The 17,734-nt window shown below is 38.0% G+C and overlaps 1 protein-coding gene across 1 annotated transcript in view; it reads left to right on the top strand.

Moving 5' to 3' along the window:
* Nucleotides 1–17,734, top strand: part of HCN1 (hyperpolarization activated cyclic nucleotide gated potassium channel 1) — a 190,399-nt gene that overhangs the window by 159,515 nt on the left and 13,150 nt on the right. Inside the window, exon 6 of the mRNA XM_041489316.1 lies at nt 11,005–11,245. Within this exon, the coding sequence (XP_041345250.1) occupies nt 11,005–11,245 (241 nt within the window). The remainder of the gene's footprint in view (nt 1–11,004; nt 11,246–17,734) is intronic.

Raw genomic sequence — 17,734 nt, 5'->3', positions numbered from 1 at the left:
CTAAAATATTCTGTAGATAAAATAAACACCTGTGTAGTAAATATATAAATTTAAAGTAAACCACATTCTTTGTAATTAGCAGTTTTCACTTTAGCCTGTATGGCCATCATTAGATTACTGTGCAACTGAGAACTAATTTTTTGTAATCTCATTAATATACCTTACATGTATTAAAAAATTAAGTTTATTTCATAGTGAGGATTTTTTCTTTTACTAAATTGAAAATCAGGAAGCAACAATATATCTGTGTCTATTAAAAAAGTAAGGAAACAGCAGAATTATTGAGAAACATTTGAAAAATTAGCATTATGCTATGGCAATTGTAAGAGATTATTTGGGAAATGCAGGTAATGCAGATATCCACAGTCCCTAAAACAAGAATCCAGAAACTAATTGCCACACATTGAATAAACACTTGTGTATTTATGAAAATACAAGCTTTCACCAAGAGCAGAAAGTCTCCCACCTTGCAGAGTTGGAAATAAAATAGTTCATGCTTTTTAACACCTGGCAGAAAACAGATTCACAACTTAAAGGAAGAGAAATGCTGTCAGTATTGTGTGTGGACAGCTTAATTTATATAAGACATTGAAGGGAATTAAGAGGCAAAGACATCTGTAGAGAAGCAGAAATGGAGTGTGTGTAGCTTGCTTTGTCATTCTCTAACACCAGATACGTTCTTCATAATATTGATACTTAAAGCAATGGGACAAACTTAGAATGTGAGAAAGAGGTTAATACCCTTCCTGAGCCATTATTTAAAGTTCGTGGCTGGCCTATTTTTAGGCCACCATGTGAGAAGATGTTCGCTGAAAATAGATACAGATCATGTGTCCTTGCAGAATATAGAACATCAGGACATTTCATTTCCAAAGAACATAATTGGGACTTGGAGCAGAATCTTCTTTCCTCTCACCTCTTTGCTTGGAGATTATAACTTGGGTTATACAAGCACAGACTCCTACATGTTGTATCAACCTCTAAATAAGATAACTAAATCTAATTTGAAATATAGCTCTAATGGGACACATTAATTAGTTACTTTTTTTTTTTTTTTTTTGAAATTTAATGTACAAGGCATAGAGGTATATCCAGTACACATATAAATACATGTGTGGGAGAACATATATATGCATATGTGTATATATGTATATACGTGTCTCTGTGTGTGTGTGTGTGTGTGTGTGTGTGTATATATACATATGTATATACACATATGTATATACATATTTTTATATATATATATATATATACATACATATATATATACACACACACAGATACATACATACATATACATACACACCTGTATACTTATATTCTGACACATACATACAACCACATGTCCAAGATGTCTGTGTGAGAAGAATGCTGTGTAAAACTCTGTTGATATCTCTGAAAAGTACTAAGTGCATATATTGCATTAGGTACTTTGATATGGTCTCTCTTCTTCTGCTGTTGCCATATATCTCAGCACTTATTTCTTGTGCCACCAGACTATATTTATAATGTATTATCTTAAAATGAACTGTAGTTACAATGGGTTTAGGGGTCCTCCTGTGATATAAAATCAATGTAGATAAATTTATTCATGAAAGTAGACATTAAGATATAGTCTAAAGATAATTTGAAGAACTTTCTGAGTAAATTATAGGAATATATTTCTTATGGAAATAAACCTCAGCCTGTTTTTCGTTCACTAAGTGAGCAATTAAATTATATATATAATTTAATTAAATGCTACTAATTGTTAAATAAATTTTAAACTTTGGGCAAGCAGATGAACTGAAATTGTTTTGAAGAAGAATATTAAAATTATGCAAAGAACTGCATCCCACAGCTGCCTGGGCTCATTCACAGATGCTAATGGCAGATCTTGAGTGCCCTGCTGTCATCCGACCCCTTTGCTTTTAGTACATGTCCAGTCCCGGAGTGGAAGCAGAAGCACAAGTATTTAAGGCCTCAGTGATGGCATTCAGAGAGCAAAACAGAGCAATAGCAGTAAATGTAGACAGCAGAAGGCTCTAGGTGTCTCCCTTGGTTTCTTGTTTATTATTTACGTAGATGCTTCTTCTCCATGTGCTATAGAGTAAGAGTTTTCAGAAAGTAAAAAATGCTGAGAATGTCCTGGTGCATCCTTGATGTGTCAAGTCTTGGCTGTGATTTGGCTCCTAGTTGTAAAGTGATCCTGTTACTCCGATGCTGTGCCATTATTTAGTGTGTGTGTGCCTACACACTAAACACTGGATGTTTAAAGTATGATGCATTACTTTTACTCTAGCTGTTATTACTAATACACATTGACTTGTCTACTCCTGCCAGATTGCCGTCTCTTTGCTCCACACGATCTGCTATTGTGGCTGTTCTGCTGTCACCATTTGCCCTCCTCAAATTTTTTCCACTCTTTACAACTCCTTAGCCATTTATTCATCTCTTTTCCCTGCAGCTACCAATATTAGCCAAAGTGGTACTCTCAAGCAAATTCTGTCTTGAGGGCTGTCTGGCTGACACTCTACTAAATTATTCCCAGAAAAATCATCTCTGTTTTTATGACCTGCTGTTAACTTTTCTGGAGCCAGCTCTCTATGTCTCACCCTTACAAATGAGCATCATCCTCGTGTTTCGTTGTAAACCAAGGCTCTAAAATCAGCACTTTCAGTATTTTTCTAGTTCTGCCATGCTTGAGCTCTGGTGCAGTGGCCTGAATGTGGGTCATGGGCTTCTTACACCTGTATTGCAAGCTGCTACTCATAACATAAGATCACTGAGCCTTTGGACCTGATTCCACTCCAGCATCCTTGCTAGTAGTTTCCTTTAGAAGGCAAATTCAAATGGTATTACAATTAGCTTGCCCCAGTTCACATTGCAAAGCAGTGACGAAGGCTGAGTTCAGAATTAGAAGGGGATTGTGCATCGTCCTTATCTTTCTTTTTATATCCTTCTGTTATATATAGATGTATACCTCTATAGCTGGCATTGTAAATATTCTAGCACATATACGTAAAGGCATTCAGGGTCTGTCACACATTTACCTAAAAAATCTAAATAATTCTCATTCATTATAAAATCTCTTTTTCCCCACTTTGAAATGTGGAATATGCATGGTCTAAGAATGTCTAAAGTTTGTGTGTTAGGTAGAGTTAAGAGTTTGATACTTCTTGCACATAATATAAAGTAGGCCTTCACTGAGTAATTACCAATCAAATTAGATGCAAACAGAAATGTACTTAAAAACACTAAACATAATTTCAGTGTGGGTATTTCAAGTTCACCTAACTGGGATTTATCCAGTATAATCAGTAATATTTAATTTAAGCCACTTAATAAATTTATAGAGAGAGCCTTTGAACCAATGGGCTTTTAATTCATTCTAAGAAGAGTAAGTGTTAACCTAGCAATTAAAAGATAACAGTATTTCTCATCCAGAGCTGCTCAAGAGCTGTAAAATAACTCAGTGAACAAATCACCACTGATTTTTAAATAACTGTTTTCCCGGTTGTTGTTGCTACTGTGTCAACTAAACCATACAGGTGTAGATAAAGAACATTCTCTTGGGAACTGCATTCTTGCTCAGTTTTGGCCATTTGGGTTGCAGTACATGGGGGACAGAAGAAGGGAGGAGAGGACAAAGAGGGAGAGTTGGAATGGCAGAAGGAATTACTTGCCTGTTTCAGAGCACACAATAAACTTTCCATGGATGCATTCACAGCTTCCGTTTCTGATCTTGATGATACAAGAGCAAACCAGAAATGACACAAAACATTTGTATCCAAACCATAGCTTTCCATTTCTTCTAAGGCGTGTTTATATTTTCCCACCACCTAGTTCTTTGCTTCAAACTTTGTTTTAGCCCCCATTCACCCCTGATAGCTTCAAACACAGATTTCTTCCTCCCTGCTTTCATCCACAAGTTATTCTATGCATGGCCTTCCCTTTTTCAAGTGAGAGAAACTCTTCAAGCTGCCCTGCATTCTAACTGTATAACAATAAAGCACCCCAATCAGTATATTTTACCTAACAATTCACACAAATGGAACTCAGGCTGCCTTTGTGAAACTCCACTGTGTCCTCTTTTTCTTTCTCTCAAGCACAATTATTCTACCTTGCTATCAGGTGAATCAAGCACTGTCTTGAGAACAGCAGCACTCTTTCCAGCACTATTCTAAAATAAATCCCTTTTTCTTGTGGTGATCAGGTGAAATATTACTGACTTTGGTGGATACTAAAGGTAGTCTTCATTGAGCAAAGCTGTAAATAGCAATTGAACTAGTTTTTTTTTGGAGCATATAGTATTAAAAAGTAGCAGCTGCCACGCAGATGACATAGAAGGTTAACCACATGTTGATTGGTGATGACAAGTGGAGTTTCAGTACAAAGGCATGGTAGTGGAAATGGTTTCCAGAACCATTAAACCAGATCACCAGCTGGAGGAGGTGACTGGGGGCTCCAAAGACAGGGAGAAGCAGCGCTGCAGTAGAGACTAACCTGTGAGCAAGCAAACTGGACAGAGTTTTGTGATTATTAGCAAAACTTTCTCCTCTTTCTTAATCACTGAAAGTGATGTTTAGAAAAACATGAAAGTTGCTTCATTCATTTGTGAAGCAAACATGAAGTCTAACTCATGCCACTTTTCCATGCACTAATACAAAAGATGGATAATCATATAGATACCAACAGGATATCGGTGCTGATAGGATGTTTTCAACTTCACATCTCTTAGTATTCATTCTCTGCTACAGTGTTCAAGTACATGTGTTTAAATCTGTATTCTCATTGAGATAATGGGCAACTTCAATATTTAAAATTACTGCTAAACAAAGATTTCAGCCTTAATTAGCCCCCCCAAGATATCATTTTTTAAATATTGTAGAGGATTAACAAGTATAACATTCCAGTGTACACACATACAAATGTGAATGAAGATATTTATTTACTGAAATAGTGATTGTTAAATACTTTTGCAAATTGCAGTTTATTTATTCAGTTAATAAGACAGAACAGTCTCTACAGCAAATGCTGTTATGGTACAGCACGAATTCCACATTACCTTCTGTAATAAACTGTGGGTGTTTTTTCCAAAAAGCATACATAGAGAAAATTTGTTCAGCAGAATAGTACAAAGGGTAAAACCTTCAAGAAGTAGAGATGGGTCAAATGGACCAAACTTTAAGTACTTATCTCAATTATCAGGACTTCTCAGGCTTTTGAAATTAGACTGCCTATCTCTCTTTTACAGACTGCCTTAAAATATTGGTTGTATTGCTGCTCCCATGTTAAAGCCTCTTGTCCTTTTTCCAGCTGGAAAACAAACTTAAGCAGCATTTAACATATCATCAGAACATTGAAGAAGATGAAAGCTAAATTCCTTTTAAAAATAGTTAAATTGATAAGCAGTTGGATGAATGAAAGAGTGGATAAATAGTGTCTTTCTTCTTTCTTTTTCTATTTTCTAAATATAATGGACAATCCAAAGAGGAGGTTGAGATGCACCAGACTGCTTTCTCTTAAGCTCCATTAAATCAATTAACAAGCTGGGAAGAAGATGGATATTTTTCAGCAGAGTGCCTTTATTGGGAGTTTGGTTGAACCATATTGCCTCAAAAGGATTATTCTGTCTGCATTTGAATTTAATGCAATAATAATACTGAAGCATAAAAAATGCATACAAAGGGTTCAACAGAAAATTCTAATCAAGATGGGAATGACAGAAAAGTATGCAGAAGGCCAACATTTAATCAACTAAGCCAAGAAAATAGAATTGGTCAAATCTTTATCCCTTCTGATTGCAAATGCATAAAAAAGATTGCTTTCTGTTATAAGACAGCAATACCAGCTACCATATGCCCTGTTTAGGGTTGACTTGTCTTAATCTGAGTTGAAAAGAGCTAGACAGAAAAAATCTCCCTGCTTTAACTCAGTCCTATCAGTCCTGGTAGAACCAGAATTTAATTCATTGTTTTTCTGCAAAGCCTCTGTATTCCTTCCTTCCTTATGTCCAAGTTTATCTCATAACAGGATGGCAAGTTTTCTGCATGTGGATATGCTTTATCCAGGTATATACTGGGAGTTTTGAGAACTGGAGGGCTTTGAAAATGTAAATAGACAGGCTAGTCACTGGGTTTCGAGGCAATTGAGATCCATGGAGTCTCTTTGCCTTAGAGGTCAGAGGTTTTTATCAGGTTTTGTGCTTTGTCTGTATGTCAGATAAGTTGGCTACCTCAAACCAGAGCTTTCTTGGGCTTTAAAATATATTACCATAGGGGCTACACAGGCTCCTAAAACAGACACAAGGAATATCCAGCTATATTGACAAAATGACAAAATACCAAGTCCTGAAGGGAAAAGAATAGTGTTTATTGACACAATTCTAGACATACTTTGGAAGAGCTACCATGTTTTAAGTAAAATTTAAGCAGAGTCTCTATGTTGAAACTTATCAATGTAATTGAAAAATGGAAAGTTGAGGTAATCCCATTCAAAGAGAAAAAATTTACATAGTTGTTGTTACTAACATGAAAGGCCTCTGAGCAAAATTTAATTCATACACTTTGTAGAGATGATAAAACAGCATGTGTCGAAGCAATTTGAACAACTTCAGGTGCACCAGAAATGAAGAATATTGCATCCCATTGCCACATGTAGATTTTCTGGCATTTAACAAGTTGTTAGATAATGATGTAGTCATTCCCTCAGTGGGATACTAATCCTAGTCCTCCTGACTGCCTGCTGTCATAAAACCTGTGAGAACTTAGTGTCAGTGAGATGTCTCCTTTCTGCCAAACTCAAGTATAATTGACCAATGGGTTAAAAAATTACAGGAAATCATGAACACATACAGAATATAGCTCATTACAACTGGGTTTAAATTTATCTAACCTGCTCAAACTAACCCAAATCCCTAAATATAATGCCTTTTCCTGTGGTCCTCTCTTAATGATGGGTCAGTAATTTTTCATTTGCAAGTTATTTCTAAGGGAAAAAATAGTTTTCTCAGTAAAGTGACTTCTTCCTTTCAATGATCAGGAAAATTAGACTGATTTAATTTCACATCCTTTTAAAGCAAAATGTAAAGGAACACTCAGGAAAAAAAAAAAAAAAAGGTGTTCTGTTAAATTTATACACTAGATTTTTGCAATAGTGTGTAGAAGTCTCCTAATAAGGCTAAGCTAAGCCATTTTTCCAAATGGCCTACACATAAGAAAAACATAATTTGTTGATAGAAATAGTACTTTTTATTAGCTCAGCTGGATTACTGAGAAAAAGTAAAGAACTTTTCAGGCAAACAGATCTTTGAAGAACTTCTCCTTTCTTATGGCAACAGGATTTTCCAGTCAGTCTAACTAAAAGCATTACAATGCATCTAAAAATCTTCTGGAAAAGAGGTCCTAAAAACTTTTAGAGATGCCATCAGAGTACTCCAGTCACAGCTGGGACAGCCTTGTGACTGCTTCTGTAACATCTTGAGGTGCTTCAGAGAAGCCATCAAGAAATATCGAACCCACATAGAAATGATAATATCTGATGCTTTAACATCAGTTTGAAAAAAAATCCAGAAAGGTCAAGATGAGTAATAAATCCAATATACTACAAAGGAGCAGAAGCCAGTGTAATTACCTAACCAATCTCTTATATAAAGCAGACCATTGCATCTCTTAATTCTTGTGTAAGAGACCAGCAACTGGAATAGATCAACACTTGCTCCATCTAGGTCTGATTCATTCTTGCTCTTTAACCATTTCAGCTATATAATGCATTCCTAATCCCTTCTTCAAGCTTCATTTCATATTGTCTTTCTGATCCTTTCCTCAGGCTTCATTTGGCATTTTCTTCAAGTGGACGTGAGACAAAATCTCATTTAATGAAGATATAATATTGAGCACCATAGTCTGGTTCCAGTCTAGCTCCAAAGAATTAAAAGAAAAATAAGAGTGAAAGATTTTTCTCTATACAAAATGTCAACTCTTAATTTGTCAGTTTGTTCTTTTGTTACCTCTCTTTTAAAACACAGAACTTTTTCTCCTAGTACTTTCTCAGTTATATAAAACACTTCCATAATCTTTACTGTTTCTTTCTCCCCAGGATGATATTTAAAGTAATACACAAGAACCTGAAATTGCAGAATTGCCTGTGATTAAGATTCAGGGAAATGTATTTTACTTGCTCTGAGTGATCTCATATTTAAATAAAAGAACACTTTAAAGAAAAACAAAGCACTTAAAAATGACACATTTCTTTCTCCCTCGGTAATTTTCCACCTTCTAACATCTTAAATAAGGGAAGTTTGTACTTTAGCGCAAACTTTCACAGAAAACTAATCAACAAAATGAATGCATTACTAGGAATAACAGCTGAAATTACCTCAGCAGGGTGGTTTTGTAGCTATGTTGGTACCTTCATTAGGCAACTCAGGCTGAGCAGGATAATGTGTGTGCATACATGGGTATATCCAGATATAGATTACATAATGTGAGAGAAAAGTGGGCAGAAGATTGAGCCATAAGAGGACGCAAGATTTCATGGGTGAAAATCCTCTTTCAAGGGTATGTTTTCTTGGGATTCCCAAGATGCGATGAATTCCCTTCTGGGTGGGTAGGACTGGGTCTGCACAAAGGAGTCACCCAGGTTGAATTCTCCTCTCTATACAGATTAAGATATGTTAGGGATAACTTATCTTTTTTTTCCAATTTCCCTTTTGTTTACTGCATCTGCCCTACTTTTCAGCTTTCACTCCAGACACCTATTCTCCAGGTTTTGTGTTCCTGTGTTCTCACTTTTCAGCAATTTCCATTTCTCAACCTGTTTTTAAAGTCAAGATTCTTGCCTTCTTTTTTTTCTGTTTATTTTTTTCTAGGTCTTAGTGTTCCTTCTTTGTGTTTCCTCCCATTCTCTCTTTCGTAGTAATACTCCACCTAAGTCTATTTTACTCTTTCTTCCTAATCTTGACTGGAGCTGAACTTTCTACTCTCCCAGCCTTTTCTGCACTTCCCCACCAGCTTCTATATAATTTCCAGTCAATTTTTGCTTTCTTTAGTAATTTCCTTTCTCTTCCTCCTGGGCATGCAAGACAAGCTATTCACTTTCAGAAGCAGAAAACAAGCAGCAAGCCTACTGAAAAGTCCCTGAGCAAGACAACACAAGTAATAGCTGTTGCCAGCATCAGTGGAGACGGCAGCAAGGCAGTCTCATGGGGAGCAGAGAATGTAGTCTGGGGCTCCTCGTGGGATGCCACCACACTGCTAGCAGTGGGAGAAGCAAATGACTTTCCTTTGGGAGGGAGGTGATGGCTGGAGCCTTACTAATAAATGTAGAGTTTAAACAAGAAGGAAAACAAGCTTGTCCTCATGCTTTAGAAAGACAGACAGTTGGAATCTCATTATGATACTTATTGCCTCATAAAAAATATACTTAGAGGGCATCATTACCCCTCTTGACCTTCTGACTCAGCAGTATTCACAGATTTGAATTTGTTCAAATTTACTTTTCTAAGTCCCACTAGATTTATTTGGAAAGGATGTGATTGCTCAGTGAAAGGCATTGTTTCTTCATTCTTTTCACTCCCAATGCACTTGCCTCTCAGTTGCTTCAGTAAGAAATGTCTTCCCTTCAGAGGGGGATTCCCATGTCTTTCCCAGATGCAGGGGATTCCGAGAACCCACTATGGTTTTGTTGCTTATGGTTTTGTTGTTTATGGTGTGAAATTACTTTAACTTCCCCAACATGTCTACAAGCAGGATATTACATTGTGGGACAGTGAGAGGAAAAGAATTTGTATGATCTCTGGATAATTATATCTGAGCTTCATGCTCAGGGTTGTCTGATATGAGATATATGAGACAGCAGATGCATGGGAAGTTGAAAGTGCCACTTCCAGCAGGAATGCAGTCATGGGAATGAGAGCACTGGTAGGTGGAATGTCTCCTTTACATCAATCTTGAAGTATTCGTTTAAGAAATACTAGGGGTACTCCACAGACAATAAAGGCATATTTAGTTTTGCAAAGCAGTTAAGTGACTCCTGGCTGTTTTTTTCTTTTATTTTGCTTTTATTTGCTGCATTTATATACAGATGATTGTATTTGTTCTTCCTGTCATGTTGGGTTTGCTACTTCAGTAGATGTTGCCTGACTGAGCCATTCTCCATGTGCAATACTAATTAGTCTTAGTTTTTCAATACAATGTTAAATCTGTAATGGCAACTGACCATGTTAATTTCCCAAGACAATGTAAGGTCTGCAAGAATGAGCTTGAACATATGTCATAAATTGTTCATAAGGTTTTGTTTTGTTTTTATTTATTTAAAGCAAGTGCAGCATTTACAGCTTTCTTTGGAACTAATCTTTTCATGCAGATGAGCTCATAGTGTGCTCTGTAAATATGAATGCAGTTTCTCCTTGGTAGGAGAAATCCTTAAGGCCCTAGGAAAATAGTAGTGGTTTCTGCATATAGGGACCTACTTTATACGCATCTCTTTAAAGGGCAGAAAGGTATGTTTCTGTGTTTATAAAAGTAATTTGAAACTGTGCAGGAAATTTTTCTGTTGATATCAACTATCTAACTGTAATATATGTTTATAGTAGCACTAGATATGTTCAAAACAGAAAGATGGTGTAATATTTGGAAACACAGGCCTTGCATAATTTCATCACTTAATATAGTTATTGCAACAGCCAATCTCGTTGTCAAGCAGTGTAATTCCTATTTAATTTTTACCTTTCTGTCATATTGTCCTCTTAAGATCTAATGGGAATAATAAATAACATGTGAAAAGTCACCAGAGGAAGACAGCCTTTAACCTTAGAAATACAAGTCAGACTGCACTTTTGTTTCAATCACTTCACAAGAAACAGATGAAAATATGTTATAAAGTAAGCACAGAGACACAGAAGAGTCCAATATGAGCATAAAGAAATTCTTTATTAAGAAAGCAGAATGTCTTTTTTTCAAAGCCCATCATATTGAACATATTTACTGACCATTATTACCATGATGTTTCCTTCCCATTTAGGAGATTGTCAACTTCAACTGTCGGAAGCTGGTGGCTACAATGCCTCTTTTTGCTAATGCAGACCCAAATTTTGTGACTGCCATGCTAAGCAAACTGAGATTTGAGGTGTTCCAGCCTGGAGATTATATTATCCGAGAAGGGGCCGTGGGTAAGAAGATGTATTTCATTCAACATGGTGTTGCTGGTGTCATCACCAAGTCCAACAAGGAGCTGAAGCTGACAGATGGCTCTTACTTTGGAGGTGAGTAGGAAAAAATGAATGATAACACTGGAGTGAATACACTAAAAGAAAACACATACAGATAACAGATGAAAAGAGACTTTTGAATAAGTTAACTAAGAGTCGCTTGCCTAGACAATTCAAACCGCAGTGAAGAGTGTGCAAAATATTTCTGAACAAAACATTCAGAGTCTGCCTGATGTTGTGAGGACAGCTGTTAAATGCAAAATGACCTTCCAGAATTTTGAAGTTATTTTAAATTAAAATTGCTGTTATTTAACAGAAAATATTTAAATAAAAATATAATAATTTGCATAGTAATTTTATAGCTTTTTAAAGGCAAAATTGACAGGATTAATCTTTAAAGAAGAATAAAATTTTTTAATCATAAATCTGAAGGTAAAAATCATAGAATTGCAAAATTAGCAATGAACAGAAAAACATTATTTGCATGGGATATTTTGTAATTGATTAATATTTCAACATGTTGTTAATGCTTTTTCACTGAATTTTAGCACACATCAGTGTTTATCCTGACAATGTATACTATGAAAAACTGGACTTCGTATCTGACTAGGTACCTCTTTAACAGATGTATATTAATAAAAATCAGGCATTAATTGTAATCCTAATTAAATTGACCTGATAATACTAATGAAAAATAGTTACTTGCTTAGGTGAAGGCATCTGAATATGTGTATCTTGATGAAAGCAATTGCTTTTCTTACATATAATAATTGATGATACAAAATACTTGTTCCCTGTGACTGTAAATTATCTTTGTGCAATAGAATAGGTGTCTGCTTCCACAAGCAGCAGAAAGGCTGGTTTTCAGAAGCTGCTTGAATATTTGTGTGTGTACCACTGCTGCTCATGAGAGTTACAGTTAGCTGGTCATTGTATTAATTTGCTGTTGAATTCCATTAATGATCCCATAACTGACTTGAACACCTTTCAGAAAATGCTCAATTGAAAGCCTAATCAGTGCAATTTAGTTGGTATAGAGAAGGGGGAAGATAAGAAAAGTGAATTGGGCTCAGCATTTCAACTGGGCTATAGAGTTACTTAACTAATCCCATTTAAGAATAATACGCTAAAGCAACTCCTACTGATCTGGCCAGAAGACCTTGTCACTTCGAAGTAGCCTCTTCAAGGTGATTTGTATCACCAGTATTTGTAGAAGCACTTTGGTAAAGAGGTCTTGTGCTTATCCCACAGGATTAAACTGTAGATGCTGAAGACAGGAGATTAAGTAGAAAGAAAAGGTAAATGCTGAGGATGAAGAAACGGAGCAACCTTGGTCTTGGTCTCCTCTATGCTTAGCAGTGCCCTAGTTTATGAAAATGTGTTTGCAAGAGCCTCTGTGCTGAATCTGGCCATAATACTCCTCTGAACCAGCAGAGGATCAGAGGAGTTTGCACATTAAAGTATTTTACATAACTGTCAGCCTGTTGTTGCAGTGCAAACAACTATTTAGCTCATCCTATTCAACAGCTACCCTTCTTAACAGGACTGCAGACAAAAAAATAAACTACTTGCAATATCCAGGCACTGCAGGAACTTACTACACTGCATACCAAAGCACTTTTGCTCATCCAAACTGCAGCTGGGATGAGACAGGTGTTGCAAAAATGGGTGGTAATGCATCCAAAGCCTGCTGGGGCAAAGAGAAGGTAATAGCTGCTGCAGTAGCATGGAGGAGTGAGGAGAAGTGAAAAAGACAATTGTACAGGGAGAGAGAACCTGAGAGGAAAGGCCCCAAGATCCAGACTGATGTGGCTCAGACCTGTTGTAGCAAAACACCATGTATTGTGAATTTCCAAAAGTGTATTCCAAAAGCTGGGGAGAAGAAAGACCTATATGGATCAGAGGAGCTGTGGATGCCCTATCCACAGTCAGGTTCGAGGCCAGTCTGGATTGGGCCCTGAGCAACCTGATGAATGGCATCCATGGCCAGGGCATTGGAGCTAGATGATCCTTAAGGTCTCTTATAACTCAAACCATTCTGTGATTTTATAATTCTATGATTGCAGCTGAAAAGCTGCAAATCAGATATGTGTGAATTGAAAAGGTTTGGATTCTTAAAGCAGAAAATAAAAAAATGTTCTAAAATTGTCATCTCTCTGGAGAATACCCACTTTCCCTGAAGTGTGTATCAGAATCTGAGTAAAGCTTCCCGACCAAAGCCGACACAAGAAATATTGCATAGTGATGAAATAATAAACTGGAAGGTCAAAGCTGCATTAAAATCCTAAGACTAATAACGCCTTTTTTGCTTAAAGGACGCATGATAAATCTGAAGCTGACCCTGTGTTTAAAATGCTACTTGTAACAACCTATCTGTATAGCTCCCCGGTCTGACACAATATATCCATGTCAACACCTGAGCTCCCAAAAGCAATTAAAGGGCACACAGATGACAGGGTGCCATGCCTAAATGGATAATTTTTTAATTTTAAAGTAACTTATGTTTTGAAAGTTTCTTTTCCCAGCTCAGAGATGCTAACTTCTGTCTGTCAGGTATGTCCCAGAGCTGAGTTACCTGGGGACCTTGGCTCTGGAGAGATTTGCAGGCTTACCTCCAGAATAGTGGAGGGTTTCACCAGCTAGTGGAGGGTTTCACCAGCATGCTGCCTTGGATTTGGAAAACCAAACTCTTAATATGTAAAACATTTCTGTGCTAGCAATACTATATCAGGAAAACAATTCAGGTCAAAAAACTTACCAGTAAAAAACAACAGTGCTTAAGTTGTGGGAAAACTGGAGATTAGTGTGCAAGCCAAGATTTAAGAGGAACCAAAGCAGAATCACGAGTATTTGAAAGTGACTTGAATGGAGACTGTTGAGAGAATGAAAGCCTGGAAAACCAAAAATTGCAGTAAAAAAGAGGAAATATCTTGAGGTTTGAGGACTGATGTTGAACATTTAAATTTTCTTGCCTAATCTTTGCTTTTAATTAAAAACAGGCTTAAATCTGGTCTAATAGGAAACCAAATAAACCTTCCAATTGGTTGGTAATTCTTCTCAAAAAGAATATGCCAGGATAACCACCAGTGGAATAGATGAATCAGACTACACCTCTGCTGTACACTTTCTGTTCATTTTTGAGAGACTGTCCTGATTTAGGGCAAGTTTGGGAGAAAACCTCCAAAAGGGGCCCCAGGAAAGCAAACCTACATGGTCCCTCCCCCTGATCGATTTGGGAAACATTTCCTTGAAGAGAAGTGGAAAAAAACCTGTTTATTTAACAGGCCAAGCACTCCCCAGCACTCAAAATGAACAACACCAGCTGACAAAACTCACCCACTGCTCTGAAGAGACGAGAAATTCAGAAGGTCTCTCCTGGGGGGTCGCTCTGTTGTCAGTCCCCCCGGCGCTGGGAAAGGCCGCTGCCCAGAGCAGGCCCCGCTGGCCGCAGCTGCGAGCTCCCGGTGCTCCGGGACCCGCTCCGGAGCAGCTTTGAATGGTTCCAGGAAAAGGGAAAGAAAAGCAGTGCAGGGGACTTCTCTGCCTCAGCCAGCTAAACTAACTAAAAAGCAAAGGAGGGCCTGTTCTGCCCCATCAACATGTGCCCAGACAGCACAGTGGAGTTCTGTGTTCCAGCAGACTGTGGAGGAGTGAGTCCAGTTCTTGGTAATAAACTCTGTGCTTCTGCTTCTCCCCGCCTTCGCTCTCAGAGCCAGTCTTGAAGGCACAGAATACAACATCCAGCATAAACGACTGGGGATACAAGCATCATAACATCACCCTAGGACAAGGATATATAAACTGGTGACAATAGAAAGATCTGGGCTTGACTACTGGCTGCTTCCTTCCTCATCTGTGCTCATTGGTTTCTCCTTTGGGGAGGGAAGGAGTAAATACAACAATGTAACCACAAAGATTTGTGGTTTATTCCCTGGTATTTCTGTGGGAAGACCCTTCTGTCCCTTGACCTTCGTGTTTGTCCATAAATGTAATCTTGAACTTTGCATGCAGGAGCAGTTTTTAGCCCAGCAGTGTGTAGGATTCTCATTTTCATCCCAATTAAGTGTGTCTTTTTCAGACTGCTGGTTGAGGGACATTATCATCCTACGTATCTCCTCCAAGTGCTAGTAGGAATTTTAAAGCAGTTTCTGATACTATCCTTTTCAATAGGCCATATTCCTCCTACCATATTCATGGTATGCTCATGTGAATTTTTATAAAAGGGACAGGAATTAGACAAGAATACATGAAACTACTTTTCACTATACTGTGCATATAGTCATTTCTACTTCAGTCAAATTATGTAAGCCACAGTTAACAGTGAAGAATCATGGGATTTTAATACTCTATAGTGGCTTTTATTGGATTTATTTTAATTGAACTATAACTTGTTTTTTTAAAATATCAGTGGATTTTTTAATGTCCTCCTTAATTTTTTGCTCTTTGTTTGGTAATAGTTCCCCATTATTAGAAGTTTTGCTCCTAGTTCCCCATTTTTAGAAATGGGATTGCTGCCGCTATCAACATAGCAGTAGATGCATCTTTTCCTTCTAAAAGTACAAAATAAACTTCTGACACTGACAGAGTTTTCAAATGGCAGGAAATAAGGTTGCCCTCAATAGAAATTACCATAGAATTATAGAAACATAAAATGGCTTGGGTTAAAAGGGATGCTTAACGTCATCTACTTCTGCTCCCCCCACCATGGTCAGGGACACCCTTCACTAGACCAAGCTACTAAGACCCCCATCCGAGTGTTCATCCACACTTCCAGGGACAGGGCACCCACACCCTCTCTGGGCAAGCTGTGCCAGTGCCTGACTTACTCTCACAGTAAAGAATTTTTTCTTAGTGTCTAATGTAAATCTATTCTGTTTCAGTTTGAAGCCATTTCCCCGTGTTCTTGTGGTGACATGCTCTTGTAAAAAGTCTCTCTCTGTTTTTCTTGGAGACTCCCTTTAGGTACCAGAGGATCTCAATTAGGTCACCTCTAAGCCTTCTCTTTTCCAGGCTGAAAAAAGTCCAATTCTGTCAGCCTTGCCTTATAGGAGAGGTGCTCCAGCCTTCTGATCATCTTGGCCTCCTCTGGATTTGTTCCAATAGGTCCAAGCCCTTCCTGTCTTGGAGACCCCAGCTCTGGATGCAGTGCTCCAGGTGGGTCTCAGCAGAGCAGAGCAGAGGGGCAGAATCCCCTCCCTGCCCTGCTGCCCACGGGGCTCTGGATGCAGCCCAGGACACGTTTGGCTCTCTGGGCTGGCAGTGCCATGGCCGGGGCATGTGCAGCCTCTCACCCACAGCACCCCCAAGCCCTCCTGGGCAGGGCTGCTCTGGGGCTGTTCATGCCCAGCCTGGGCTGGTACCAGGGGTTGTTCCTATCCTGGTGCAGCACCAGCACTTGGCCTTATTAAATCTCATAAGTTTCCCAAGGGCAACTTCCCGAGCTTCTCCAGGTCCCTCTGGATGGCCTCCCATCCTTCAGAAGTGTCAACTGCACTGCTCAGTTTGGATTCATTGCAAATTTGCTGAGAGTGCTCTCAATTCCCTAATTTATTTCATTAATGAAGACACTACACAAGACTAGTCCCAGTATGGATCTCTGAGGATCCACTTGTCACTGATGTCCATCAGGACTCTGAGCCATTGACTAGTGCCCTCTGGATGTGACCATGCAAACAATTCTTTAACCAAGGAATTATGATCTCCTTCTAGCTGCCTGTAGGGATAGTGACATGTGAATGAAGGTCAGGAGAGAATGAATGGATGGTATGGACTATGTTAACACATAGGACAAAACTGTAGGGAAGAGCATGGGGAGCAATATAGATGTCAACAGAGACAGCTCTGTGGGTAGGACTCAGGTTGTGAGTGGTGCAAATAAATGGGAGACAGAGCAGCTGACAGTGTAGGGGAACATGTTTGCAGTAAGCTGAGTTGAAAACTTGAGACTGACACACTTGAACTCAGCTTCCTGGGATGGAGAATAAAAATCAGGAGGCAGGTGAAAAAAGTAAGCAACTGTATTTTGAAGATGTTGTGATTATGAAGTGATTTAATTTTCTTGTCATCTTGTCCCTAGTCCTGAATATCTACAGTTTACATTACTGAAAATACAAAGTACCCAGCAGTGAATAATGACAGCTCCCCCATTTTTGCTTTCTCTGTCTTAGTGCACATTTGTCTTTCTCTTTAATATCTTCGTAGTTCAAACTCATTTATGACATAATCCTAGTAATAAATGGTAGGAAGGAAATTGCCAGGTTTCAATCCTATTGAACCTTTTTCTCTCACTACCAAGTGACTGGATTAGAAATTGCTCTTCTTGTCACAGGAGGAATTACTGAAAAGATTGTGTATTAATTCTTCATGTATACATACAAAATTGGCAAAATGCAAAGATTTTGACATCTTTTGAGATGAAGCACAAGAATATGAGTCGTTTGCTTGTAGAAAAGATTAGTTCATCTATTACTGAGTCTTTACAGAGCCAAATTATTAACATATCTAATGAGCCTAATACTGATGCAATTTACCTATACCAATACA

Source organism: Pyrgilauda ruficollis, unplaced genomic scaffold, assembly GCF_017590135.1.
Source record: "Pyrgilauda ruficollis isolate IOZ18807 unplaced genomic scaffold, ASM1759013v1 scaffold92, whole genome shotgun sequence".
NCBI classification, from domain to species: Eukaryota; Metazoa; Chordata; class Aves; order Passeriformes; family Passeridae; genus Pyrgilauda; species Pyrgilauda ruficollis.
Note: the sequence above shows the minus strand (reverse complement) of the source record. Positions and strands in the feature narration are given on the sequence as shown.